General features: G+C 38.1%; 2 protein-coding genes across 10 annotated transcripts; one reads left to right on the forward strand and one right to left on the reverse strand.

The window, feature by feature from the left end:
- The first annotated feature begins 47 nt into the window (after positions 1–47).
- Positions 48–4,184, forward strand: LOC140862442 (WD repeat-containing protein JIP5-like). The gene is made up of 9 exons (XM_073265464.1): positions 48–461; positions 762–846; positions 2,267–2,344; positions 2,675–2,712; positions 2,823–2,879; positions 3,490–3,566; positions 3,725–3,773; positions 3,900–3,946; positions 4,037–4,184. The coding sequence occupies exons 1-9, from the start codon at positions 48–50 to the stop codon at positions 4,137–4,139; spliced, it is 948 nt and encodes a 315-aa protein (XP_073121565.1). The 3' UTR covers positions 4,140–4,184.
- LOC140864535 (protein MOS2-like) lies at positions 4,182–26,757 on the reverse strand. 9 transcript variants are annotated; one of them, XR_012144262.1, is made up of 5 exons: positions 25,551–26,757; positions 25,400–25,473; positions 24,518–25,275; positions 24,299–24,379; positions 4,203–4,218 (listed from the first exon to the last, which is right to left on the reverse strand). XR_012144262.1 is itself a non-coding variant. In XM_073268778.1 (3 exons), the coding sequence occupies exons 1-2, from the start codon at positions 26,741–26,743 to the stop codon at positions 25,422–25,424; spliced, it is 1,245 nt and encodes a 414-aa protein (XP_073124879.1). In that variant the 5' UTR covers positions 26,744–26,757; the 3' UTR covers positions 23,998–25,275; positions 25,400–25,421. The 9 variants fall into 9 exon arrangements, 2 of the variants coding, with proteins under 2 accessions (XP_073124879.1, XP_073124880.1); XR_012144258.1 differs by having other exon boundaries at positions 4,182–4,218; positions 24,299–25,275; XR_012144259.1 differs by lacking the exon at positions 4,203–4,218 and adding an exon at positions 6,553–6,593 and having other exon boundaries at positions 24,299–25,275.
- Positions 26,758–27,213: the final 456 nt, after the last annotated feature.

Raw genomic sequence — 27,213 nt, forward strand, 5'->3', positions numbered from 1 at the left:
GTAGGTTTCTCTCATGCACACTCTTCGGACCAATTTTTACAAGAACCATGCCGCCCAAGCGAGCCAAGGTCACCGCCCAAGCTTCATCTTCTTCGTCCAAGCTTGACGGCAAATTCGTGTCCTTGGAAGCCCAAAAAAAGTATGACCATGCGAAGCTTCATAGAAATCCTATTCCCATGCATGGTCTTGAACTCTCTTCGCATACAAGTTGTCTTGGTTTGGACGTTAAGGCTAGGGGTTGGGCTAAATTTTGCACACAACCTAAGGCCGTTGTGGTGCCCGTGGTTCATGAATTTTATGCTAATGCTGCCGAATGGGAAGATGGCAAAGCTTTTTTGAAAGGCAAGATTGTGTCGTTTGATGAAGACATGTTGAATCGATTTCTGGAAACCCCTCCAGTGGATGACATGATGTACCAAGCCTTGAAAGCAAACCCGGATTACAATGCGATCATCGATGCGGTTTGTCATGAGGGGGCTGTTTGGAAGGACCCGATCAAATTCTTACACTTCCCAGAATGATTTTTGCGACTCAATCCGGCACTGTGGTATGCCTTTTTGACCAAAATATTGATGCCGGTATCACATACTAGTGATGTTCATACGGATTGAGCTATATTGTTGTATGCTCTGACGAAGAACTTCCCTATCAATGTTGGGCAATTGATTCATTCACAAATCCGCCAATCAATCTACACTTCGTCAATCGGTTTGTTCTTCCCGTCTCTTATTTCTGAGCTATGTGCTAAATTTGGAGTTCAGTTTCACGATGATGAAGAGTGGCTTCAACCTACGAAGACGGTTGATGACTCCGCACGGAAGGGAAAGAATGTAGTGACCCGTATCCGTGATTAACAATTAATGAGTAATTAATCATGTAATCATGTTTGGATTAAGTAAAACATGATTAAGGAAGTCCAAGAGGATTAACGGAGCCCAGGAATGGATCCAGGACACTCGAAATTGATTTATAAGGTTCCAAGACTCGAGTGGGATCGGAAGCAACGATCCAGGATCGGAGCGTCCGATCGACGATCGGAACGTCCGATCAAGAACGGAGCTTCCGATGGCTGTCGGTGACAGGTGTGTGGTTGCATGTGGACCGAATTGACACGTGGCGAACAGAGCATCCGATCGGGGAACGGAGCTTCCGATCTGCCGGAACGGAACGCCCGATCGAGGAACGGAGCTTTCGATCGACGTCTATAAATATAGGGTCCGAGCTCCTCATTTCTTGCCAATTCCGAATTCCTCTCCTTCGCCCTAGTAGCTTTATTTTGGGCTTTGAGTACTCTTATTTTAGAGTTGGAGTAGGAAATATACTTTAGTATAGTCAGACAGTGTCTGACATAGTAGCGGGGCAGTGCTCGTGTAGCAGAGCAGTGCTCGAAGCTATGGATCTGCAGCATGGGTGTGCCCTAGTTGCGGGATAGTCGCCATCAGTGGGCTGACGACAGACGCAGGTATAGCTATGGTCTCCTTAAATTATTTAGGAGTATGCAATAGCTTAGTTAAGGCTTTTAGAGCTTAATGAATGATGCATGGATATTTGCATTGTAGAGTTGTTGATAGGCTTGGAACCTAGAGTGGGACTGCTAGGATTTGCCTGTAGTGAGGTACGTAAGTACTGACTGAGATGGCCAGCATGATATATATTATATGTGTTACATGAGTATGTGCTATGTGTTTACCATGTTTTACGGCTTTAGCACATGCATATGTTTTTACGGACACTGCATCGAGTACGATGTGAGTTATGACAGTTTCCATCAGTCGAGGCGATTCTTCCTGAGGATTCGTGTCTTGGGAATATACGAGTACCACGCGGAGTCGCTCTCTAGCACTACAACAAAAATGCTCAAACACAACACTTCAAAGACAACGCTTTTTACAAAAAGCGTTGTTGTTTTTTAAATTACAACGCTTTTAGTGAAAAGCGTTGTCTATGAGCGTTTTTTTTAGGTCAAAGACAACGCTTTTTAAAAAGCGTTGTCTATGAGCGTTTTTTTCTGTTTACAACAACGCTTTTTAAAAAGAGTTGTGGATAAATCTTTTTTTTTTATTTTAAATAATAATAATAATAATAATAATAATAATAATAATAATAATAATAAAACATATACCCAACCCTTCACGTTGAAAAAATAAACCCAAAATCCCCAAACCCTTGTCGCGATTTCTCCCTCTCGTTTTTGCTCTCTTTCTATTCCAACTACTGCTTTTCCATCATTCGCGATTTTTGCCGCTTAGTCGCAAAAGTCTTGTAGTTGAAGAGTTTGAAGAAGGCCTTGACGAGGGACATCTTGTAGTTGATGAGCTTATTCGCAGTCCGGAACCTTGCTCTGGTACTTGGCGACTCCGGAGACGAGGCGATGGCCATAAGGTCTAGGGCTTTGCGACATCAACACATGCCCATCGGTGAAATTGCTCACCCCTGCCTTCTGTCACAGTTTCTCGCAGCCAAGTCGTACGTGTTCCATTCTTCTGGCCTCTCTTTAGCCCTAGCTCGTACACCCCTCTTTTTTCCCTTCATATGTCTTCTTAGATATATGTGGGGGAGGATTTATATCTTTTTAATGGATTTTTGTTTACTTGGGCTTCTGTTTTTGTTCCATTAATGACAATGATTTGAGTAAAACATTCTTATTCTTTTTGATTTCTTTGCCTCATTGGAGATGGCACGCTATCTGTTTGCAATTTAAGAAGCAACAAGGTAAACTTATCTGTTGTTTGTGTTTGATCTTCTAATGCATATTGGCTAGATCATTAGCCAACTTACCCCAGTTGATAAGTAATTTCTTTCTTCGTATTTCTACTCTGCAGGTTCAAACAATATCCGAGTTCTCTGAGGATGAACTGCTTTCTGTTGTGATTATGAAGGTTGGGTCCGACTAGAAAAAGTGCACAAATAAATTTTCCAGATTGCATATAAAGAGATCCGTCCATATATAATAATAATACTTGATTTCTTATGTTATACAAAGGTTGGGTGCAGGTGTGTTTTATGAATGTGCTAGTATGATCTACTATTTTTTGGTTCATGAGGTGACAGAATTCTGTGTTGGTTCGTTTCTGATTTTCTTGCTTCCAGTTGTCTTTTTACCGTTGTAGAAAAATGAATCTAAAAACAATATTTGATACATTTGTCGTACCGGTATTTTATTGGGATTTGCACACGTCCCACTCCAACAAGAGTGAAATTCTGTTCAAGTCATATGGCCACACTTCCTTTATTTGTATTTTTATTTTTTATAAATATTATTGTCTTTTACTCAATTTGGGTATATATATCTATAATTTTAATCCATTACCTATCATGCTCTATCCTTGGTATCTAACTGACAATCTAGCTTCTACTCCATGCTCTTGGCCATTTTTTAGATAAAAAAGTAGTTTATTTTTTATATTAATTGCTATATTTAGTTAGAAACTTGAAAAATTGATATCACTTGCTATTCTGAGAGCTGCTTCTGTTCCCTTTTATATCTAGAACGGTCGAAAGGTTGTATGTGGGACACAAACTGGAACTCTACTATTGTACTCGTGGGGATTTTTCAAGGACTGCAGGTGTTTCATCTTATTCTGAAAAAAAAAATTATTAACGATGCGGAAGAAGTCGTTAATTGTCTTTATGTGGTGTCGAGATGAATTTAATTTTCCATTTAGTTGGCATTACATGCTTGTGGTGGAGTTTGATGCTGATGGTATGTCTTCTAATTTTACAGTGACCGTTTTATAGATCTTTCTCCTAACTCTGTAGATGCCCTGTTGAAGGTTAGTGCATTTTTCATGAAACTAGTGGACTAGTTGAACCATTTCAAACAAGCAGTTTCAGTTGTTTATCTTATTGGAATCTACTTAATTCCATTTCCATTTCTAATCACTTGTTTGTGGGTTAAGCTTGATGAAGATAGAATAATAACTGGTTCCGAGAATGGAATTATTAGGTGAGACAATTTTTTTTCCATATTTGGGATAATTTCCTCAATCAATCCACGCGTGAACATCGTACTTAATTTATTCATAATTTTGTGTAGTTTGGTCGGTATATTACCCAACAGAGTGATTCAACCAATCGCCGAACATTCCGAGTATCCCGTGGAACGACTTGGTATGACTTTCATATACCCTTTTAATTGAATACTTCAAGTAAACTTCTGTTATGGGCTTACTCACTTTTGCATGGCCATTGCCCAAACATCTCACATGTTATCAAGTACTGTGAAGAGAACACAAAGGTATGACTTGTTAATATACATGGATAAACTAATCATGTAATGAGTGCGAAAAGAAATAAATTCTCTGTCACGAAAAGAAAAATAAAAGCATCCAGTGTATAACTTTCTACTAAATTTTAGACTTAGGACATAGGCTTTAGTCAAATTCATGCCATATGATGTAATCCATCAAATGGAAAATGCTGAGTGTCTTGGATTTTATGTTTGGTGAAGGCTTTCACCAGTCATTTCCAACTTAATTTTGCCTCTTAAAAATCAATTTTTTCTTGTTTTAATAGCAAAATTTTAATACCGTAACTTTGGTATGCACTGGGTAATGTTTTATTCTGTTTTTGCAATTCAGGCGAGGATCAAGAAAGGAACAGGGGGTTCATCCACCCCTCCAAGTGCCCACGACCGTATTGCCACTGCCACTCATTTAGGTCCTTCCTAAAACTTTCTTGTGGTGCTTTACAAACAGAAAGTATCGCCATTTAGGTCCTTCCTAAAAATTTCTTGTGGTGCTACAGAAACTATACTTGTGCAGTTCTCGTCGTTGTCTGTTTGTTGGACTACATTTTGTGCACATGTTTATTAAACTTCGATTAACTTCCTCTTGATTTATATGTATTTAGCGATTGCGTGTGGTTGTTTAATATATAATATTTTTGTACGGATACAAGTTTATACCCAGGAGCTTGGAGGAAAGATAACTCGACAACCAGGACCAATTCCTGGAATCAACACTAAGATCACTTCTTTCCTAGATCCAGATGGTTGGAAAACTATAAGTTTGATATTTTGGATATTTACTTAAATATATCGAAAGTGATATTACTTGTAGTTCTTAGTAGCTTGCAACACTAATATTTTCTTGTTCTTTTTCTTTTCCTTCTCTTTACGTTGAACCAGGACCATTTCCATTGCATTCAAATGGAAATGGGAATGTTTTCTTGTTCTTTTTCTTTTCCTTCTCTTTACGTTGAATACGGCATTGTTAATTGTTGCATGTTATACCGTTCTATATAGTTCAAAGAATAAAGTGTGTCGATACACTTTTCGGGCATATCATTGGGGTGGGGTGCATTACCATTTGTTTTTGAGCCTATCAACTTATTTTGCCTATTCGAGGTTTACTAGCTTATGAGCTGAGTAGCGTTTTTGGTAACGTAATTGCTGAAATTTTGGAAATCTGGAAGGCCTGAAGGACATCGATTCATATTACAAGTCTGCTGAGTTATTCTTGTTTCTGAAGGCACAGTCGTTCGAAAGTTTTCTGTTGCATGTGACTGGAATTTATATGTAGTTTTTCTTATGCTTTAAATATAATATTTTGTTTTATTGGGATGAAACTAAAATTTGTGTCATAATATTTGTCAGGCTATGAAGAATATATCTCCGACTCTAGGAGTTGAAGATGGGATAAGTACTGAAGTTGAGTGCCTTCTTTTAGAACCCCAAGGTGGGCATGTTTCAATGGATAGTGTCTTGCGATTCGATGAGAAGATTCTGCACAATACCATGAGCATGAAAGATGTTTCCCCCGATTTTGGTATGTATCATATCTTCAGCGTGTTAGCTTTTCTAACTAATAAAATACACGCACGGTGAGGTGAGGGAAAAATAGCTGCCAATAGGAATTCATCAGGGAACTGATCCTGATCCTTAGTGATGCTTAATTAGCAGCCTTCAGGGTTACATCCACCTTGTAATCATTAATGTGTAGTTAGATATTCAGCGTATGGGAACCTATTATCATGAAAGAGATGGTAGTCTTGTCTCACTGGTCCTTTGTTTCAAGTTTTTCTTTGAGTATATTCTGTGACGTCTCTATTTTTATTTGTCTGCATGATATAATATACCCAGATGCAGCTTGTTTCAAAAATCAAAAGAAAACACTGCTATTTACTGATTGCCACTGACGAGTGTGCTATCCGCTCTTATTTTATTGATTATAGCCAGTGAATCTGATCTGATCCATGCATGGTTGTCGTTCAATTAAGGGAAGATGTTCGGGGACATTAACAATGCGGAAAAAGCGTTGTCTTTAGCCGTTTTTCTTGTAGTGAGTTGTACTGAATTGTGAGTTTATGGTCCCTATACTGTTTGCTCAAGAACCTGTTATTTCACAGTAGCTTCAAAACCATTTTCAACGACCTCATGTAAAATGATCTAACTTATCATAAACTGAACTAAATAATGCACTTCTGAAGACATCACGACATTACAAGAAATTTAGAGTTACATTTACTTTGGATTTTCCAATTTTCACCTCTTTGCATTCTGAATCTGCATTGCTTGTGGCAGGGAACTACATAACAACAAACTGACTGGGCCAATTCCATCACAAATCAGGCGGTTGAAGCATCTCAAGATCCTGTAAATTCTTTTACTTTCTAATTCAGAAAGCTTTATGTTTTTAGTGTTTGGCCGTGTGACATAAGAATAATACATTTTGTCTGGTATATAGATTAAATGATGCAAATGTGTAGGCGTGTGAAATTTAAAATATGCGCAAGAGAGTCTCAAGTTGAGATGTTCATATCAAAGTATGACAACTCTATTTAACTGATATATATCACGCTTGATTTTATTTGCGTAATGATATGGATTGTGGCATGAGTCCAGTTGGGTTTCTTCTCTTCTTTTTCTTTTTGTCATGAGTAAAATGTTCTCTCTTTCCTGAATTACTTTTTTCTTTTGTGGTTTTTTCCTATTTTCACTAGGTAGACAACCATGTGCAAAATGAATGAATCTTCAGAAATCCAACTCCATGATATTCTTGCTACTGCAACTATTGAAAACAGAAATAAATCAAGAGATGATCATTTTTTCAGACCAGTACTGCTCTGGAATGAGGTATCATCTTCATTTAATTTATCCCTTTCTAGTTTTCCATCACCAAAACATTATTATTTAAGCTAGCTAGAGCGAGTTCGTTGATGAAAATTGAAGAGCCAAAGCTTGAGTTTTGATGATCAACCAAGCACATGCAAACACTCCCATTTTAATTTTATACACAAGCTATTTAATTTTCATGAAATATATATATATGTTACAGTAGTGGAAATTGGCTTCTGGGAGAGACCAAAACGGCAAAACCTTATTTTGCATTTTAAATAAGGATCAAGCTATTGAGCCCTTAAATTTAAAAATTGAGGAATTTCATTTCACGATTGTTGTTGTTGCGGTTCTTGAAGGGCTTACATTGGCAGTAACCTTGACGTAAGAGTGTCATTAAGTTGTCTATTATCAGCCACCTACCATTTTCCCATCTCCAATCTTGTTATTCATGAGCTTGATTTCTCTTTAATTTCCCACAGTCTAGCGTACTCAATGAAAAAAATGATGGCTAACAAGGCCTTGGTATGTCATTAATTATGGTTCTCTGTTAGGCTTTGTTCAGTGTTGATATTGTATTCTTCAAGAAATTGCTGATACAAATTGATCTACAGGTGCATAAGATTTCAGCTTGTGAAACTATGGGATCAACAACTACCACTTGCAGTGATAAGACACGAACTTTGACATGGCCGAGATGAACATGAAGAATTCGATTATTTGTTATATTTGAATGATTTTTGTTATATTTGAATGATTTATAATATTGAAATATTGTATATAAGATTTAATTTTCAAAATTTTTGAATATTGAGTGATAATATTGAAAATTTGTGAATTATATTTTTTTTTGTTTTTTATTTGAGAAAAGACAACGCTTTTTAAACGTTGTCGTAGGTAGAAAAAGCGTTGTCGTTACTAAAAAAGACAACGCTTAAAAAGCTTTTGAACTACGACAACGCTTTTTTGTGACAAAGACAACGCGGAAAAAGCGTTGTCGTTTTTAGATACGACAACGCTTTTAAAAAGCGTTGTCTTTTTCAGAAACGACAACGCTTTTTCCGCGTTGTCTTTGAGCGTGGTCTTTTATAACACTGGCTACGACAACGCTTTTTCGGGGACATTAACAACGCGAAAAAAGCGTTGTCTTTGGCCGTTTTTCTTGTAGTGTAGCCCGGTACTGTGTATTCCAGGCGCCCAGAGAAAGTGTTTTAACCCTGATTTTTAAAGTCACTTATATGTTGCATATATTATATATATATCATTGCTTTCGTATTGAGCTTAGAGCTCATGTTCAGTCTTTTATGTGTATCTGGACACCCCATTCGACGGGGCAGGTGTAGGTGCAGGATTGAGCGCCAGGAGCTTGGAGTAGCCAGCGACCAGTGAAGTCAGCAGGATTAGCTGTAGGTTTTGCCTTTAGGCTATTTATTCGATTTGGTTGTATAAATCGAATTGGTTTAACCGGTTGTATTCTGCCGGTATGTTTTTATTTAAGTCTTCCGCAGCAATTTATTTAAATGCATGTTTAATTATGCTCTTAACTCTGATTAGGTAGTGGATCCGGGTAGGGTCGCTACATTCATTGGTATCAGAGCATATGCATGCAAGAGACTTGGGATATAGTAATGAGACTTTGGGTTATCCTTATAGGATTGATGAGACCTTGGAAGAGGTGATGATGCGGCGATTAGTTTTCCCAGAGACTATCATCATCGGCAGGATTTCTAAAGATTTGGCTTATGGGATTCCAGCAAGTGCGGACAGGAGTGATGGATCGTGTCCGAGTTTTCAAGACTTCTACTCATGTGGATCCTAGCTTTGGATCAAGTACCAGATGTCAGAGGCAGTGGCAGAGCATTGGATGGGACGCACTTGATGCTTGCATCTGTATCGTCCATACCATGATAACACTACTCTGAAGATTCTCCAGTCGTAGATGGAGAGATTGTCAGATAGACCTTCATCAGAGAATGCCTCGAGTGCCTAAAGCATGACAGGTTTCGAGTGTGAGGTCTTTAACCTCTTGCAAAACATGGTTTTGCCGATATGCTTGTATTGATGCTTTCGGTAGGCACACGGGAAACTTCATGTTCAAAAGCATGATTTAGTTACAAGAAGAAAGCTGACGGTAGATCGTGAGCATAAGAGGTCGATTGACATGCACTGACGCAGAGCATAGCTGGTTAGCTAACACGTGTCATTTCTCCGGAGTTCTTTGCGGGAGGACATATAGAGAGACTTGGACGGGAGTATGCTTGTATCGATGCGTATGTCGATTAGAAGCTTCATGCTCAAGGAACGAAGACTAGTACGATGATTTAAATATTGTATTGTTGTAGTTGTAAACAGTGTTTCAGGTTTAATAAATCATCAGATTCGGTTGTATCATTCAAGTTATTGATTGTACATTTTGTATTTTTGGAATACTGTAATTGTATTACATAGGGATTGTAATCAAGAAATTGTACATAACTTGAAGCAATGATACATGTTTTATTAATCTAGCAATTCGTGGATGATTGCATGTTTTTTCTAAGTTTAGCATTGATCCTAGTTGATTAGTGTTCAACTGTGGTGACTCATGGGATTTGAGTAGGGCCAACGGTGATTGTTGACTTGCGGTTAGTCTAGGTGTTTTCCTAGGATTGACCTAGTTAGTCAGTGGACTAAGATAGTGCCAGCGATGGGTGGACTCATCTAGAGGCATGGGACTATTGTTCGTTTTCGGAAATTGGATTTTGTTCTAGTTTGTTTTCTTAGGACAGTAGACTGTTTGACCTTTGTTAGGTTGAGACTTGCGATGATGGGATTTCATCAGGATGCAAGGTCGAGTATATACCAAGAGTTGTGGACTATGATCATGACTAGACGTGATGGGACGCGACCCTATGCCAGTGTTACTCTAGGAGTCTTTTCACTTCAGAGGATTACCTGGGAGCCTTTTTGTGCTTCAGGAGATGGCGGTGGGAAGGCTACTCAGTCTAGGGATTTGGCAGTAGTCACAACAGGATATGACCTTGGATTAGATATCACAGGTTTGATATTGATGGTTCGATATCGTCTGATGTGTCAGAAATATCAGTGATAGTGTTCTGCTATAGGAACCAGTCTTGGAGGGATTTTCTTGACAAGTGTGTGCTCTGAGCAGATAGATTTAATTTTTGACCGATTATTACTGCTAGACGTGTGGATCTAGTAGGTGGATGGAATTCTACCAACAATGACTTGTGGTTGTCATCAGAATTGTGGATAAAGTTTCCTTGAGATAGGAATTATCCGAGATCCAGGATGGGATGCAGTTTCGAGACTTCGACTCGAATACGAGAATTACTTCATGATGATTGATTTCATCAAGTGTTGGATCATATGATAAGTATTGTACAAGGATTATTGAGATCTGAGGGAAGCATGACCTATACCCGTGAAGCCTTGGTGGTTGTCCAGGTGGGTTATCGAGGTAAGCTACCCTAAGTCTTGAATTATCGTACAGTCTTAGCAAGGGGTCTGATCCGGAGCATGTTCGAAGATTGTGAAGATCTTTGGTATTCGTTAGTTATGCTTCTTGGACTTGACGAATCGTGATGTTCATCTTGAAAGAACGAGGCAAGAATAATGAGTCCAGTGATTGCGCCAAGAACTGTCTGATATTTCGGAGGTTGAGCGTAGGATTTTCCCTGAGATGGAAATGGTCTAAGTTGATAAGATCGCGAGAAGATCTTGAACTTGGTTTGTCTTGATGATCATCTCGAGTGAACAAGACAAACGAGTAGTAGTGCTGAGACGGCACAGGATTTGTGCTAATGTCTACTAGTGGTTAATGATTAACTTTGTCAGAGTTAGATTGATTAAGTCAGTGTACGAGATAGCTGTCAGTAATAAGACACGAGATTGTGTCATTGGATTACTAATAGCTATGTTTCGGTTACCAAGCGCGGGTTTGTTGTAACCTGAGAGTTTTTGTGTAATCCAATGTTTGGAATAGTAGACTTAGATCAGTCGAGTCAAGAGTAATTGATCGAGCCACTTAGGTGTTGACGATCAGTGGTTATCTGATTTGATAAGTGTGTGTATCAATCAGCAAATCGACGAGGTCGATGAGTAAGTCCAATCAGCGATGAATTGGAGGTAGCAATCGAGAAATGCTTGGGATAGTACTTTGTCGCTTAAGTGCTTTTATGATGAGGTCTTAAGTGTACCATTGGAGTTTGGGATCCAACGAGGATTGGACACTTATATGGACATCAGTTGTATGATCGTGAGGTGTGACATTAGCTGGGACCTAGTTCTCGAGATCCAGCAGGGGGTGTCACTAATTTTTAGCATATGGTGCGTAAGATCATTGAGACGATCGAAGCAGTCGTTGATCGACTTAGTGGTCAACAAGATTGTTGTGGGAATTGAAGACTTCGCAAGACAGCGATGCAGCGACTTTGTTCTTTCAAGTCAGTAAATCACATCTGTGCTGACTGTTTGTCAGAGATTTTACGTTCCAGCTATGACGACAGTCAAAAGCGTTGTGTGACCAGCTATTAGAGGACAAATGTTTCCCAGGATCGGCTAGGGAATCGACGAATTAGTCTTTTCATTGCTGTGGCTGATGAGTTCAGCAAGGGAAGCTATTTGACTATTGAGAATCTGTTGGAATTTAGTCCCAGGATCAGTGTGTTTAATCTTGGGAGGTTGGTATGCGATGATGGTTTCATCAGAGACTCCGAGTTGAATTATACCAGACGCTTGCAACTGTTGAGTTTCAAGACGGTATAGGAAGCATTTCCATATGTCTGTGTACTGTGGAATGTCCCAATCGAACATATTGTTGGGAGCTTGCCTTAGTCATGATTTGTATACAGTGATTGCGAGTAAGTATAACTATCGAGAGAATGTCTATTGATTGGGAATTCTTGGGTGAATAACCTATGTGAGTTATACTAAGAAACATGAACTGTGATTTGTACTAGACTGGATGGTCTGAGTTCCCAGTGTTGCCCTTGGGAAGCTGTTTTGCTTCGGTGAGGCATGGGAAGGATAATCAGTCTATGGAATCATGTTAAGCAGTTATGTTGCAGTATAACCCTGTGTCAATTAGATTCTCTTGAAGAGAATTAGAGATTTGTTGTGTCAGCACAATGTTGGGATTAGTGTTTCCTAACTAGAGGTGTTGGGCATTGAGAACTTTTGGGGACCAGTGGATGGTTAGAATTTTTTAGTGATTCGACGAATATCGTAAGCCAGTCAGGTTATGACTTGGTCTTAGTCAGTTTTAGATTTTACTTGTGATGATAATCTTGATCAAGTGGATTGTTGTATCCTTCGTGATCAGTAAGATCGTGATTGTGACGAAGGACGTATCAGTGCTGTGGTACGTTAGTGTCAAGCGAGGTTAATTGTCATCAAGTAATGCAGTGGTTTCCAGCTCGGAGAATGCTATTGTGATTTAGCATGTATGCAGCTTGCATATAATTCGACAAGAGTCTGAGTATGTCGGAAGCTATTTCGACTAGACACTCGGGCAAGTGTCTGTATTTACGTTCTCGAGGTGTTACCCTAGATTTCGAGGACGAAATCTTGTAATGGGGGGAGAATGTAGTGACCCGTATCCGTGATTAACGATTAATGAGTAATTAATCATGTAATCATGTTTGGGTTAAGTAAAACATGATTAAGGAAGTCCAGGAGGATTAAAGGAGCCCAGAAATGGATCCAGGACACTCGAAATTGGTTTAGAAGGTTCCAAGACTCGAGTGGGATCGGAAGCAACGATCCAGGATCGGAGCGTCCGATCGACGATCGGAACGTCCGATCAAGAACGGAGCTTCCGATGGCTGTCGGTGACAGGTGTGTGGTTGCATGTGGACCGAATTGACACGTGGCGAACGGAGCATCCGATCGGGGAATGGAGCTTCCGATCTGCCGGAACGGAACGTCCGATCGAGGAACGGAGCTTCCGATCGACGTCTATAAATATAGGGTCCGAGCTCCTCGTTTATTGCCAATTTCGAATTCCTCTCCTTCGCCCTAGTAGCTCTATTTTGGGCTTTGGGTACTCTTATTTTAGAGTTGGAGTAGGAAATATACTTTAGTATAGTCAGACAGTGTCTGACATAGTAGTGGGGCAGTGCTCGTGTAGCGGAGCAGTGCTCGAAGCTATGGAGCTGCAGCAAGGGTGTGCCCTAGTTGCGGGATAGTCGCCATCAGTGGGCTGACGACGGACGCAGGTATAGCTATGGTCTCCTTAAATTATTTAGGAGTATGCAATAGCTTAGTTAAGGCTTTTAGAGCTTAATGAATGATGCATGGATATTTGCATTGTAGAGTTGTTGATAGGCTTGGAACCTAGAGTGGGACTGCTAGGATTTGCCTGTAGTAAGGTACGTAAGTACTGACTGAGATGGCCAGCATGATATATATTATATGTGTTGCATGAGTATGTGCTATGTGTTTACCATGTTTTACGGCTTTAGCACATGCATATGTTTTTACGGACAATGCATCGAGTACGATGTGAGTTATGACAGTTTCCATCAGTCGAGGCAATTCTTCCTGAGGATTCGTGTCTTGGGAATATACGAGTACCACGCGAAGTCGCTCTCTAGCCCGGTACTGTGTATTCCAGGCGCCCAGAGAAAGTGTTTTAACCCTGATTTTTAAAGTCACTTATATGTTGCATATATTATATATATCATTGCTTTTGTATTGAGCTTAGAGCTCACGTCCAGTCTTTTATGTGTATCTGGACACCCCATTTGACGGGGCAGGTGTAGGTGCAGGATTGAGCGCCAGGAGCTTGGAGTAGCCAGCGACCAGTGAAGACAGCAGGATTAGCTGTAGGTTTTGCCTTTAGGCTATTTATTCGATTTGGTTGTATAAATCGAATTGGTTTAACCGGTTGTATTCTGCCGGTATGTTTTTATTTAAGTCTTCCGCAGCAATTTATTTAAATGCATGTTTAATTATGCTCTTAACTCTGATTAGGTAGTGGATCCGGGTAGGGTCGCTACAAAGAAAGACAAACGAAACCTAGAATTTTTGTCTGGAATGGCAGGTGAAGACGGCTCCAGCCGACCGAGGCAAGTAGCGCAACCACCACAACCCCGTCGTCTTCCCGTCACTGCAACGGTAACCGAATTGTGTGCTTGGGCACATTACCAAAACAAGTGTCAAACTGTTACCAACGCTCATCTCAATTCTTTGGATGCCCTGACACAAATGGGCTTGGACCCATCACTCTACCCCATGCCACCATCGTACCCGCCGCCTTTCCAGTTCCAGTATGCTTCTCCACCGAGAGATTTAGCTGACGGTGTGCCACCACCTGAGGAGGAGGCCGACAATTAACCAGGGGAGTTTTCTTTTTAAGTTTTTCTTCTTTTTGCATTTAGTTTCGTTCTTCATTGCATTTTCCATATTTGTGGTTGTTTAGTTTGATGTTTGTGTTTGAAGCATTGGGGAAAATGATTTGGTCTAGTATGGGGTTTTGCATTTATGTGTTTAGTTCTATCTTCATGCATGTGAGTTATGTCAAATTCGGATGATAAAATGAAAGCCTGTGATGATTATGAAAATGACACACAAATAATGAGATTTGTTACATATTTTGGCCCTTGAGTTGAGTTAAGAAGCTTTAATTGTACCGTGAATATCCTTATGCACAATTGTTAAACTACTGAATTGTACCAAAAATGATGAAGTTTTAATTGCTTGACTATTGCACGTCACTAGGTTTTAGCAAACTCAAAATGTAATCTTGTGATTTCTTGTTACACTCTAGTAGCACATATATAATCTCGGCACATTCATTTTCTTACACTATATTTGTTCCACCCCGCAAAGATTAAAATTTGAGACACCCTCATTAAGTTATACATGGTTAGTTGTCCTTCGAAATCCAAAATACTTTGATTCATACGCGCACCATTGAAAGTGATTTCGTGCAAAAAGAAATTCGAAAAAAAGAAGAAGGAGATTGTAAGGTAAGGGGAGGTCGTGGAAATGGGGATTGAAATCCTAATCCAGCCAAATCCAAAGCTAAGTATGGGGGGAATGTATAGAGTTGAAGTAAAACGGGTGCAAAATTCAGCGGTGCACGAAAAATATGGATCACTCATACTCATTGTTCGTGTCAACTTTTACCCTTGATACACAATAAGTCATATTTCATTTGATGAGTCCGAAGGATTTCTGCATGCTAGATGTAACTATAAGAAATGGGTTCATGAGAGGGATACTTGCACCGATGTGTTAATTAGGTCACTTTGCAGTCATGACAACAGATTCTACTTGAAGTACATGCCACCAGAATAGCATCACACACGCACGTTCACAATCAATCTAGAGGTATATTGTGAAAGGCTTAAGGGTGTTTTTAACTGTTGGAATATGTGTTTGAATTTACTGAGGCTTGATTACTATCCATGGAATCATTCACAATTTGATTTTTTGTCATTTTGTGTCTTAGTTTGTCTTTTTTTTGTAAACTATTTTGCTTTAAGGCGAGCAAAAGGTTAGTATGGGGGAGTTGATAAGTGTCGTTTCTATTTATTATTTTGTGATTTTGGTGAGTCTATTTTGCATGGTTTTCTACGTCATTAGGATCATTTTTGTTTGATTTTCGTTGTTATTCATGCATTCAGTCTACTCCTCATCTTTCCTTGCTAACTTGTAGGTGTGAAGGAGAATTCGCGAAATTTAGGAAGAAAACTTCTCACTCGAGCATGCATTTCTATCCACTCGAGTGCGTGTGGGGAATTGTTCTAGCCCAAAACAGAGAGTTTCGCGCTCGAGCCGTTAATTTTTCCCGCTCGAACCGCCATATGAAAAAGTTATGAGTCGAACAGACCCAGTCACGCTCCAGCGGGCAAATCTATTCGCCCCAGCGTGCCTTAGGGAACTTCAAAGGAGCGAAACAGAGAACCTCGCGCTCGAGCATGCATTTCTATTCGCTCGAGTGCGCTCGAGATAAGGAAAGTTATCTTATGACGGATTTTAAAAAGGAAAGACAAGGAGTAAAGATTTTAGATGGTTTAAAAAGATATTTTTACGCAGATTTGAAGGGGAATCGAGATTTGAAGAACACGTCTCGCGGCTTGGGAAAAAAGAAAGAACACCGTTGAAGAACGCTGAGATTTATTTCATCTTTCACTTTTTAATTATTATTTTGATGATACAAACAATTGCTCTAGCTATGTTTATGTTTATGGAGTAGATTTTCTTTGACTAAGGCCGCTTGATTGGGCCGAGACTGATTTGTGTTTGACACGTGATTTCATGTTTAGGACATTTTGATTATTGTCATTATTAATTATTGGATTTTCATATTGTTCGTGTGAATGATTTGACCAATTATTTGCATGATTTGTTGATTGATTCTAAGTCGAAAGATTATGAATTAATTTCAGCCTCGCTTCAACAATTGACACAAGGTTAAATCGACTAGAAATAATATTCGATTTCGTTCTGCAGTTTTGGGTGAAAATTGAATTTTCATAAATATTTAATGCATTTGAATTTGATTAGAATTAATTAGAAATAATTAATTTGTCCAACTTGAATAGGTTTAGCAAGTCTAGAAATATATTGTTAAATAGAATAAGAAAATTCAGTGTGATAGGAAACAAAATAATTCTTAGCTTGTGCCACGTTTAGGGATGAGCAATATTTCGGTTAAACCGAATTAACCGACCGAACCGAATGAATTCGAAAATGCGGTTCGATTAATTCAGAAATTCGGTTTTAGTGTTAGAAAATTTCGGTTAAATCGGTTAATTCGGTTCTCTTTTCGATTTTTTTAAAAAAAATCGAGTAATTCGGTTAACCGAATTATAAATAATTAAATATTAATTTTTTTATTAGGATTTATATATACTTTATAATATATTTTTAATGTGTTTATATTTAATATTGTACTTATTTTTGTTATTTTAATTTTTTTAAGCTTAATGTGTTTTATTGTGATAAAAATATCATATTACAATCATTAATTTTATAAAATTTTGTATTTTTTAATTTATTTTGAGAAAAATTCAGTTAATTCGACGAGCGACCAAATTAACCGATTTTAATTCGGTCGTTAAATCGGTTTTAGCATAAATTCGGTTCGGTTCGGTTCGGTTCGGTTCGGTTAGCCTAAAAATAATTCGGTTAATTCGATTTCGATTAATTTGATTCGGTTTTTTACCGAATTAACCGAATGCTCACCCCTAGCCACGTGTATGCATGAAATAGCTTGGTACCTTCGTGTGTCTTATTCGCTTTGTTTGAATTGAATTCTTCATTAAACCCTAATTGCAAGATACTTTTTCAGTTATTTATTGGCATTTTCCATATTAATTTAATTTTAATTAAATAAATCAAATCCTCTTTTATTATTTTGTTTAGATTAAATAAAATAATTACATCTTGGTAATCATCTATCGGTCTTTGTGGGACGATCCGGACTCAAACCCGATTTATTATAATTTGACCTAGTACACTTATTAGTCTCAACTGATTTTGTCGGTCAAACACCAACTTAGCTAACGTCCAAGTTACCATGCACAATGGGTAACAAAACTTAACATATATCATATATTCATCTTGACAAGTGGTACTAGTAGTTATAAAGTATGGAGGGATTACTTGAATATTTTTGGGTTTATGATGTCAAAATTTTAAATTACTAAAAATGCCTTTTTCAATTACAAAAAATGTCGGAAAATCGTTCGAATTCAAATGACGACGCCCAATTTCTCAACTTAACTTGAACTCGAGAAGCCATCCAGTGTTATGTTTGTCTAACTAATTGCTTGTGTAAGAAATATAAACGGGTCGCCCATGAGGGCTGACTCGAACCGACCCAGTTGAATTCAAATAGCAAATTTGAATTCTCTTGGAGGGAGTAGTTTCTTAACTACCATTTAACTCCCATTAGTTTATATAATGAATTAATTAATTCATATTAAGAGGTGGTTAGCCGAATCAATTGAAGGATTGATATTTTCATTCTTATCAAAGAAGTCGTGACTTCTTCAGAATATATCATACCACATTGATTAAGCATTTGGATTGTGAACTCGATCCCTTTCCGTTCGTGATCGGCATCAGACCATTGCATTGTTAATTTCGTCGGAAGATAGGTTGGTAAATTCAACTACAAAAGATCCTATATCGAATTAAGTGTTATTCGATTTGATAGATTCGAGTTTAAGTTTTTCCGTCATTGGTATCAGAGCATGGTTAGTTGAATTTCTAACTTGTTTTCGATGTTTTAAATGCATTCGTTTGATTCAGAAATAGATTTTGCTTCTGTTTATTCAAGGAAATTCGAAACTGCATTTAAATATTTTTCTGGACAGAATACACGAAGGTTAAGGTTGTATTACCTAAATGAATTAGTCACCGATATGCATGCCATAACAATAATAAGAATGAGGTTGAATACGTGTTTGTAAAGATGTAAACCAGAAAAATCTACAACACGTCTGAACGGCACACTAAACCCAAGTTTTTTATTTTATTATATGGCATGATGATACATGATGCACGTTAGTATATTTATAGTGCAATTAGAAGAAGAATCATCATAATATATATATATATAAATAAAAGATAGTAAATAAAGGATTATAAATTGCATGACAAAAGGATTAGATGATCTGTCGAATATCATATGCAAGAAAGTTTTTTTGGAAAAACACTTGTCACTTTGTTTGTCAAGCGGTGAATTTTTTTCTTTCAGTGGGGTTTTTTTTTAATACATGGCATGATTAAATATATGAATCCGCTTTCTGAAGTGATATGAGCAGCAGGTTCAAGCTTTGATCCGATCTCTTCCAGAAAAGTGGGAGCATCTGAAAGTCAATCTGACTCACAATGATAGCATTAAGACTTTCTCTGATGCTGCTCGCCATGTTGAACTTGAGGATGAGCGGCTTGGTGCTGCTAAGTCCATAGCAAGTGCTTTTGTGGCTGAATCTAGTTCCAAGAAAGCTTCGGGCTTTAAACGTTTTAAGAACTTGAAGAAAAACTGGAAGGGAAAGAATGTTGTGGAAGGATCCAAGAAGAACAACTTCAAGCCAAACCAAAAGAATAAGCGTAAGAGGTTTGGGAAGAAGAAAGATAAGAGCAAAATGAAGTGCTATAATTGTCAAGCATTTGGTCATTTCGCTCGCGAGTGCCCTGAGCCTAAAAAGGTAGCACTTACTAACGCTTTTGTGAGTACTATATGTGTCTCTAGTACTGTTTTATTAACTGAATCTTATCCTGTGTGGATTGTAGACTCAGGAGCAACAGACCATGTAACTAGAGATCGTGAAGCGTTTGTAGATTTTCGTCGAGTCCCTAGTGGTACAAGATGGATATATGTAGGAAATAATGCAAAAGTTGAAGTCAAAGGCATCGGTACTTGCAAACTTGAGTTGCATGGTGGCCGGACTCTTATCCTACATGATGTTCTCTATGCACCTGAAATTCGACGAAATCTAGTATCTGTTGTTGTTCTTCTAGGATTAGGATTCAGTTTGAACTTTAGTAGTACTCTTGTTCGTATCTACTATGGCAATATGTATTATGGTTGTGGACATCTTAGGGATGGTTTTATTGTGTTGGATTGTGACAGACAAATATTTAACTATTATGTTGATCGTTGTGTTTCGTTAAATGTTTGTTCATCTAGTCATGCAAATGTGGATGCTTATACTTGGCATGCTAGATTAGGTCACATAGGGCAAGACAGAATGAATCGACTAATGAAAGTAGGACTATTGGGTTCTATTTCTAAAGTTGATTTTTCAAATTGTGAACACTGTCTTGCTGGTAAAATGACACGGAAACCATTCAGAAAAGCAATTAGGGCAGAATTTCCATTGCAATTGATTCATTCAGATATATGTGGTCCAATGAGTGTGAAGGCAAGACATGGAGCCTCTTACTTCATTACGTTTATAGATGATTTCACTCGTTATGGTCATGTCTATTTGATTTCACATAAATCTGAAGCATTGGAATGTTTTAGACGTTATGCAAATGAAGTGGAAAACCAAATGGACAAAACCATAAAGGCCTTGAGAACTGACAGTGGTCGTGAATATCTATCATATCAATTTAAGGATCTATGTAATGAAAAGGGAATAATTAGACAATTGACTACTCCTTACACACCTCAGCAAAATGGTGTTGCTGAGAGAAGGAATAGAACATTGTTGGATATGACGAGGTCCATGATGGCACAAGCTAATTTGCCTATTTCTTTTTGGGGAGATGCTTTATTATCTACGGCCTATATCTTAAACAAGGTACCTTCAAAGTCAGTTACTTCCACGCCATATGAACTTTGGACTGGTAGAAAACCGGATCTCAGTAACCTTAGACCTTGGGGATCAGCTGCTTATATTTATGATTCTACAAGTAAATATGGAAAGTTGGGTCCTCGAGGAAAGAAATGTATTTTTATTAGATACTCTGAGTATTCTAAGGGTTACGTGTTCATTGGTGAACAAGATGATGGAAGCATTACTGAGATTGAATCACGAAATGCAAAATTTCTGAAGAATGATTTTCCTAAGCGAGGTGAAATAAAGGGGAATGAACCTTTATTTGAGTTATCTGATTCAGATAACGGGTTGTTGTCAAATGAGTCATCAAAAGCTCAAGTGGATGAGTCGTTGTTTGATCCCAGTAGGAGAAATCCTGATCACAATGATTCATCTGATCAGAGTGGGAGAAATCCTAATGGTCCTGCTCACGTTGATTCATTCGATCCGAGTGGGAGCAATCCTGATCCAAGTGGGAGCAATCATGACCACGATGATTCATCTGATCTCCAACTTCGGAAGAGTAATAGGAAAGGTATGCCTAAACGTCATTATGACATCGAGGGGCACACATATATCATATCTTCAGTTGATGAAGAAGAGCCTAAAAACATAGATGAGGCTCTATCTTGTCCTTCGAGGGACAAATGGATGAATGCAATGGAAGAAGAAATGGATTCAATGAAATCGAACAAAGTTTGGGAATTAGTTGAAATTCCACATGGTCGTAAAGCTATTGGGAACAAATGGATTCTCAAAATTAAGCGAAAGGCTGATGGAACAATAGAGAGGTATAAGGCTCGACTAGTGGCAAAGGGTTATACTCAACAAGAGGGTATTGATTATGAAGAAACTTTTTCGCCGGTAGTGAGATTTACTTCTATTCGTCTGTTGTTGGCCATAGTTGCTAATTTGGATTTAGAATTATATCAAATGGATGTTAAGACTGATTTTCTCAATGGAGAACTTGAGGAAGAAATCTACATGGAACAACCAATAGGTTTTGTTGTTAAAGGTCAAGAAAACAAAGTTTGTAAATTGAACAAATCAATTTATGGCCTTAAACAGTCTTCTAGACAATGGTATTTGAGATTTCACAGAGCGATAATCTCATATGACTTCATTATGATTGATGAAGACCATTGTGTTTATGTGAAGAGATCCAATAGAAAGTTTGTAATTCTATCTCTTTATGTCGATGACATATTGTTAGCTGGAAATGACAAGGAGTATATAGAAACCATTAAGAAGTGGTTGTCCTCGAATTTTGAGATGAAGGACATGGGTGAGGCGGATTACATTCTAGGTGTTAAAATTCACAGAGATCGTTCTAAGAGACTGCTTGCATTGTCTCAAGAATCTTATATTAAAAAGGTTCTAGAGCGATTTAGAATGTCGAATTGCAAACCCATTGATACTCCTGTGGCAAAAGGCGAGAACTTGAGTCGTGAAATGTGCCCAAACACTTTTGAAGAAATCCATGAGATGTCTAAAGTACCATATTCTAGTGCAGTAGGGAGTTTGATGTACGCAATGATGTGTACTCGTCCCGATATTTGTTATGTTGTGGGTCTGGTCAGCAGGTATCAATCTAATCCAGGAAGAAGACATTGGAGTGCGGTAAAAAGGATTCTGAGATACCTAAAAGGCACTACGGATTATTTCCTCTGTTATCAAGGAAAAGATCTAACAATGATGGGATACACAGATGCTGATTGGGGTGGTGATTTAGATGAGCGTAAATCCACTTCTAAATATGCTTTCTTGTTAAATGGTGGATGCATATCTTGGAGAAGCAAGAAACAAACATGTGTATCTCTATCCACGATGGAAGCCGAATTTGTGGCGTGTGCTTCCGCAGTGCAAGAAGGTGTTTGGTTGAGAAGATTTCTAGATCATTTAGGTATAGTAAGCAGTCCAGTGGGAGCTGTAACAGTTTATTGCGATAATCAATCAGCAATTGCTTACACAAAAGATCCTAAATATCATGAGAAAACCAAACATATTGATACAAAGTACAATTTCATCAGAGATATTGTTGAAAAGAAGGAGATGACTTTGAAATACATGCCTACGCGCATGATGGTGGCTGATCCTTTTACTAAGCCAATACCAAGAGATATCTTCATCGATCATGTTAGATCTCTTGGACTACGTAGGATGTGATTGTAGTAGAACACATGAATAATTAAGACATTGTGTTCATTATTATAAGAATGTTTATTATGCGCTATGTGTACACATTTATTTTATATTTTTTATCTGCGCATTAAAGGTATGTCTGACAAGTTGAGATTGGCTCTCTCACACGAGCAATCACCTTTGATGTTGAGAAACATGCAGAGATGAGACAGTATTGATTTTGTAGTGAATAAAATCTATACATATGTTGCCTTGGTCATGAATTACCAAGATGAGATTACTTCATGAAATTGTAATCGGATTGGATTTTCCCACAATCCATTAAACTTGTCTATAGCCAGATTAGAGTTTTCAATACATGTTTGAGGATAAACGAGGTGAAAACTCAAGTTAAGTGTTGAGACACACTTGAACCAAGATCTGTACGATGTGAATATTAAAATATATGACATACGCTTCCAAAAGGAGGAAGAATCACATCGTATCACGTGTTTTTCATACCACGTGTGCTGAAGTGACCATCTGGATAATGAGTAGATGAGTCCCAACTCATTGTGTGAGATCCGTAGGTTTAAATACAAACCTAATCTTATACCCTTAAGACTTTCAACGATTTCTTTAAATTTTATTTTAGTGTTGCTACTTTAGCATGATACCAATAACTATGGATGATTCGGTAATGCGGTACATGTCTAAGAAAGCAACTAAAATAGAGATTGAAAGATGTCAGTGGAAAAGAAAGATTTATTTTGACACTCATTTTGTATTCACTAGCCGGCTAATTATGTTTAACATAGTTGTTAGAACATAATTGTGAATACATGAATATGGATTAATATTCTATCAAGTATGCCCTTATTATTTTGTATGGGACAAGAGATACGTTGATTAGTGTAATAATAAATCTGGGGTATAACGAGTAAATATCCTCATGAATATTTTGAAATGAGCTGCTATATATCCTTAACAGGTGTATGGCTATGAGCTCTGATTTAATATGCTCGTTGGTCACACGATCCATTTGCTTGTATGAATTTTGTGGTATATGATTGTGAACATACTAGACGAAAGGTCTAGCCCTCATGTGCGAGTGGGAGATGTAAGAAATATAAACGGGTCGCCCATGAGGGCTGACCCGAACCGACCCAGTTGAATTCAAATAGCAAATTTGAATTCTCTTGGAGGGAGTAGTTTCTTAACTACCATTTAACTCCCATTAGTTTATATAATGAATTAATTAATTCATATTAAGAGGTGGTTAGCCGAATCAATTGAAGGATTGATATTTTCATTCTTATCAAAGAAGCCGTGACTTCTTCAGAATATATCATACCACATTGATTAAGCATTTGGATTGTGAACTCGATCCCTTTCCATTCGTGATCGGCATCAGACCATTGCATTGTTAATTTCGTCGGAAGATAGGTTGGTAAATTCAACTACAAAAGATCCTATATCGAATTAAGTGTTATTCGATTTGATAGATTCGAGTTTAAGTTTTTCCGTCAGCTTGTTTGCTTGCCTAGGGTTCCCAACTCGTATATTTCCAGATACCAAAACCCGCATTGGATTTAACTTTGTTTAATGGTATGTATTACCCGATTGTTTAACAAAATTAAATATCTCGGATCGAGTCAAATTTAGTGGACAAGGCTTGTACCCGAGTATGAAAAAAAAGTTCAAAAATTTATTGCACAAGAACTATGCCAAAACAGTATGGAAATACTAGCTAGCTTAAATACAAAAAATAAATTAAAAGCAACCAGGACACGAAAGACAATTTTATATCCAAGGTATCTTGAATCAGTACCTGTTGATCACCGAAGGTAATATCTACTCGTCAAAGGTCGAAAATAGTGGCTGCTGGTTGGTTACAAGCTGAATTGATCATCTATAGAGCAAGTCTTGCACGGTTACGATGCATCATTTCCAATAACAACGATAGATGTGGAATTCCATATGCTGATGTTATTTGCAGACTGTTATATCTGATTCTTTTGTTTATTAGTTATGGAGGTAGAATACATACCTTCAAGTTATGTGCTTCATTTCTTTGTTGCCACTTTTCGTTCATGTACAAAAGAATGGTATTCTTCACTTCGTCACCTTCTCTCTTCCCGATCTCTACCATCATAAAAATACATCTCAACTATATATTTTGGCTGAACTAATAACATCACAAGCCAGTTTTAAAATTGATACGAGGGCGAGACGAAGGAAGAAGCAAAGGAAGATGAAGGAAAAAGAATAAGCACCACTCGTCATAACCAGCAGATTATACTAGAATTACTAAAGATTAAAATAGAAAATCAATAAAGATAAGTTATAGGAGAATTGGTTTAAGGATGTTGCAAAAGGAGATTGGATATAGGAGGCATGATTGTAAATGTAACTTCTTCATCCTTCTTAAAATGAAAGTTGTAGGAATTCGCTCCAACTCCATTCTTCTTCAATTCTTTTCTTATTCCATAGGAGCTCGGCCGTCTCAAATTGGCTCCCTGATGCTTCATTTGCCTCTTCCATATTTTTTAATATAGCAAATGCAGAAAATGTATCTATGGATTTCTTATGTAAACTACAAAGACAAATAAAATGAAATCAACAATGCATATTAAAGGCAGGAAGATATATTTTCATTTCCAAACCAGGCATGAGATTTGAGATTCATTTTTCCAAGCCCAAAGCAAACTCCCTTGCTGCTTCTGCTGAATCTTTAACTAAGATTTGACAGAGCTCTTTCAGATGACGTGATTGGATCATGGCATATAAAGAAGACCGACCTTTAAACTAGAGGGAGAGAGGATAAGGATTTGTGAAGCGAAGTAACAAATGCCAATGAATTGCACATCAGAAATTACTAAGAATCACAAGCAAAATACATATAAATACGAAGAAAGTACAAGGTTCTAACTGTGATGTTGCAGAGTCAGGTTTCAACAGGCAAAAATGGGAAACCAAAATGCATCAGATGCCAAGCAAGTTAACCTGTTCACAAAAGAAAAACACGATTTAACAAAAATACTGAGGTGCTGTAACAATGGAAACTAGAACCAGAGCTTCACCGGCAAAAAGAACAAACAAAATCGCTTGGGTGTCCAGTGTACTCCGCCATTTGATCAAGCCTCACATTGAGCATCTCTTGTGTCTTAGCATCAAGAACCAAACCCGTCTCCTCCTCTTCCTCCCCCGACGAATCGACCTCCAACAGACTCCCACAAACACCCTTGTATATGCCACACAAGACAAGGACAAGGCCTCCACATCCTGGAAGAGCGGTCTCCATGAAATCCTGCTTCACTCCTTGTACCAACTCTCTGGTCTCATCCATGACTATGTCGCACACCCCTGGCTTCACAACATCGATCACGACTCCTTTTTGCAGGAACAATCTCCCACCCTTCAACTTCTTACTCATGACAATGACCTTTATGTCATTCCGTAGCCAATTCACTCTCTCAGCACGTCCCTCTTCGATCTTGAACTCCATCAAATTTCTCAGGCATTTCTTCTCTTCCACAGAACCCAATCCCGACACATCCTTGCTGTGAACTTTCACCTTCTTCCACTTCCGATATAGCCGCAAAACCAATATTGCTCCATCTCTCCTTGCCTCAACAACTTTGCCTTTCATTCCCATCCCCCTACCACTCACTATTCTCACCACTTCCCCAATACCAAATCTTTTCTTTTTCACAACCTCATTTACCAAATTCCCAGCACCTCCTCCGTTACATTCAGATGGATGCCAAGTGAATCCTACTACCCCTCTCTCAGTATCCTTGTCAATTACTACATTCTCATATCCTATTCCCCATCTCTTATGCTTCCGCACAGGCTCGTAAATTCCTACATCCTCCTTTGCATTACACCCTGTTCCCATTCCCACTTTCCACCCAATCCCTGACAGCAAGACCATGGAAAACTCTTCCACGGGCAACTTCTCCGAATCCTCTCTCAATTGCCTCGGCTTCAATTCTAATATCGTCGCACGACGATCAGGTGTAGGCCGCAATCCACCATCTGCCGCAGGAGGCTGGCGGATATTAAGTCCGTAGGCCAGAGAGTTGTAGGCGGCTTCGGGGTCGAGTTTCTTGAGTGTGCGCTGATATTCTTCCGGAAGAGGGGGGATAGGTTTCGCTTGGGGCTCGCTTTCTCGTGGACATTCTGGATTGGCGAGTTCGTTGATACAGTTTCCGGTGGAAGGAGCGGCGGCGATGGAATTTTCATTGACTACCAAGGCGGATGCAGCGCTCATGGCCGCGACGATTATGATCCAAAACAATTGAGAATCAAGAGGGTTGTAATCAATGGACGAGATTTGAAGACATTTAGTTATTTTTGTTGATCTTAAAAAGTTATAATGAAATTATAACTTTTATATACTCTATAAAAATCAAATTTTTATATATTTCATAGAAATTTAGTCTTATTATTAGGATCGGATTTAAAATTTTGGTTTTGGGAGGGGCGCTAACAAAATATAAATCAAAGATAAAAAATATACTGCTTTTAACAAATATATATTTTTAGTTAAAAGAAATTAGACGTTCTATAAAAAATTTAAAATCTTCAATGATATTATCAATACAAAAAAATTTACCAATGTATTTTTCAATAAGTTCGAGATAAAATCACCATTCATTTTGCTTCAAAGAATAATTTTGACATATTCATAGCTGAAAATTACAGTTATGTAGTAGTTGTAGAAACTGAAAGGATAAGTAC

Source organism: Henckelia pumila, chromosome 4 (genome assembly GCF_033568475.1).
Source record: "Henckelia pumila isolate YLH828 chromosome 4, ASM3356847v2, whole genome shotgun sequence".
NCBI lineage: Eukaryota > Viridiplantae > Streptophyta > Magnoliopsida > Lamiales > Gesneriaceae > Henckelia > Henckelia pumila.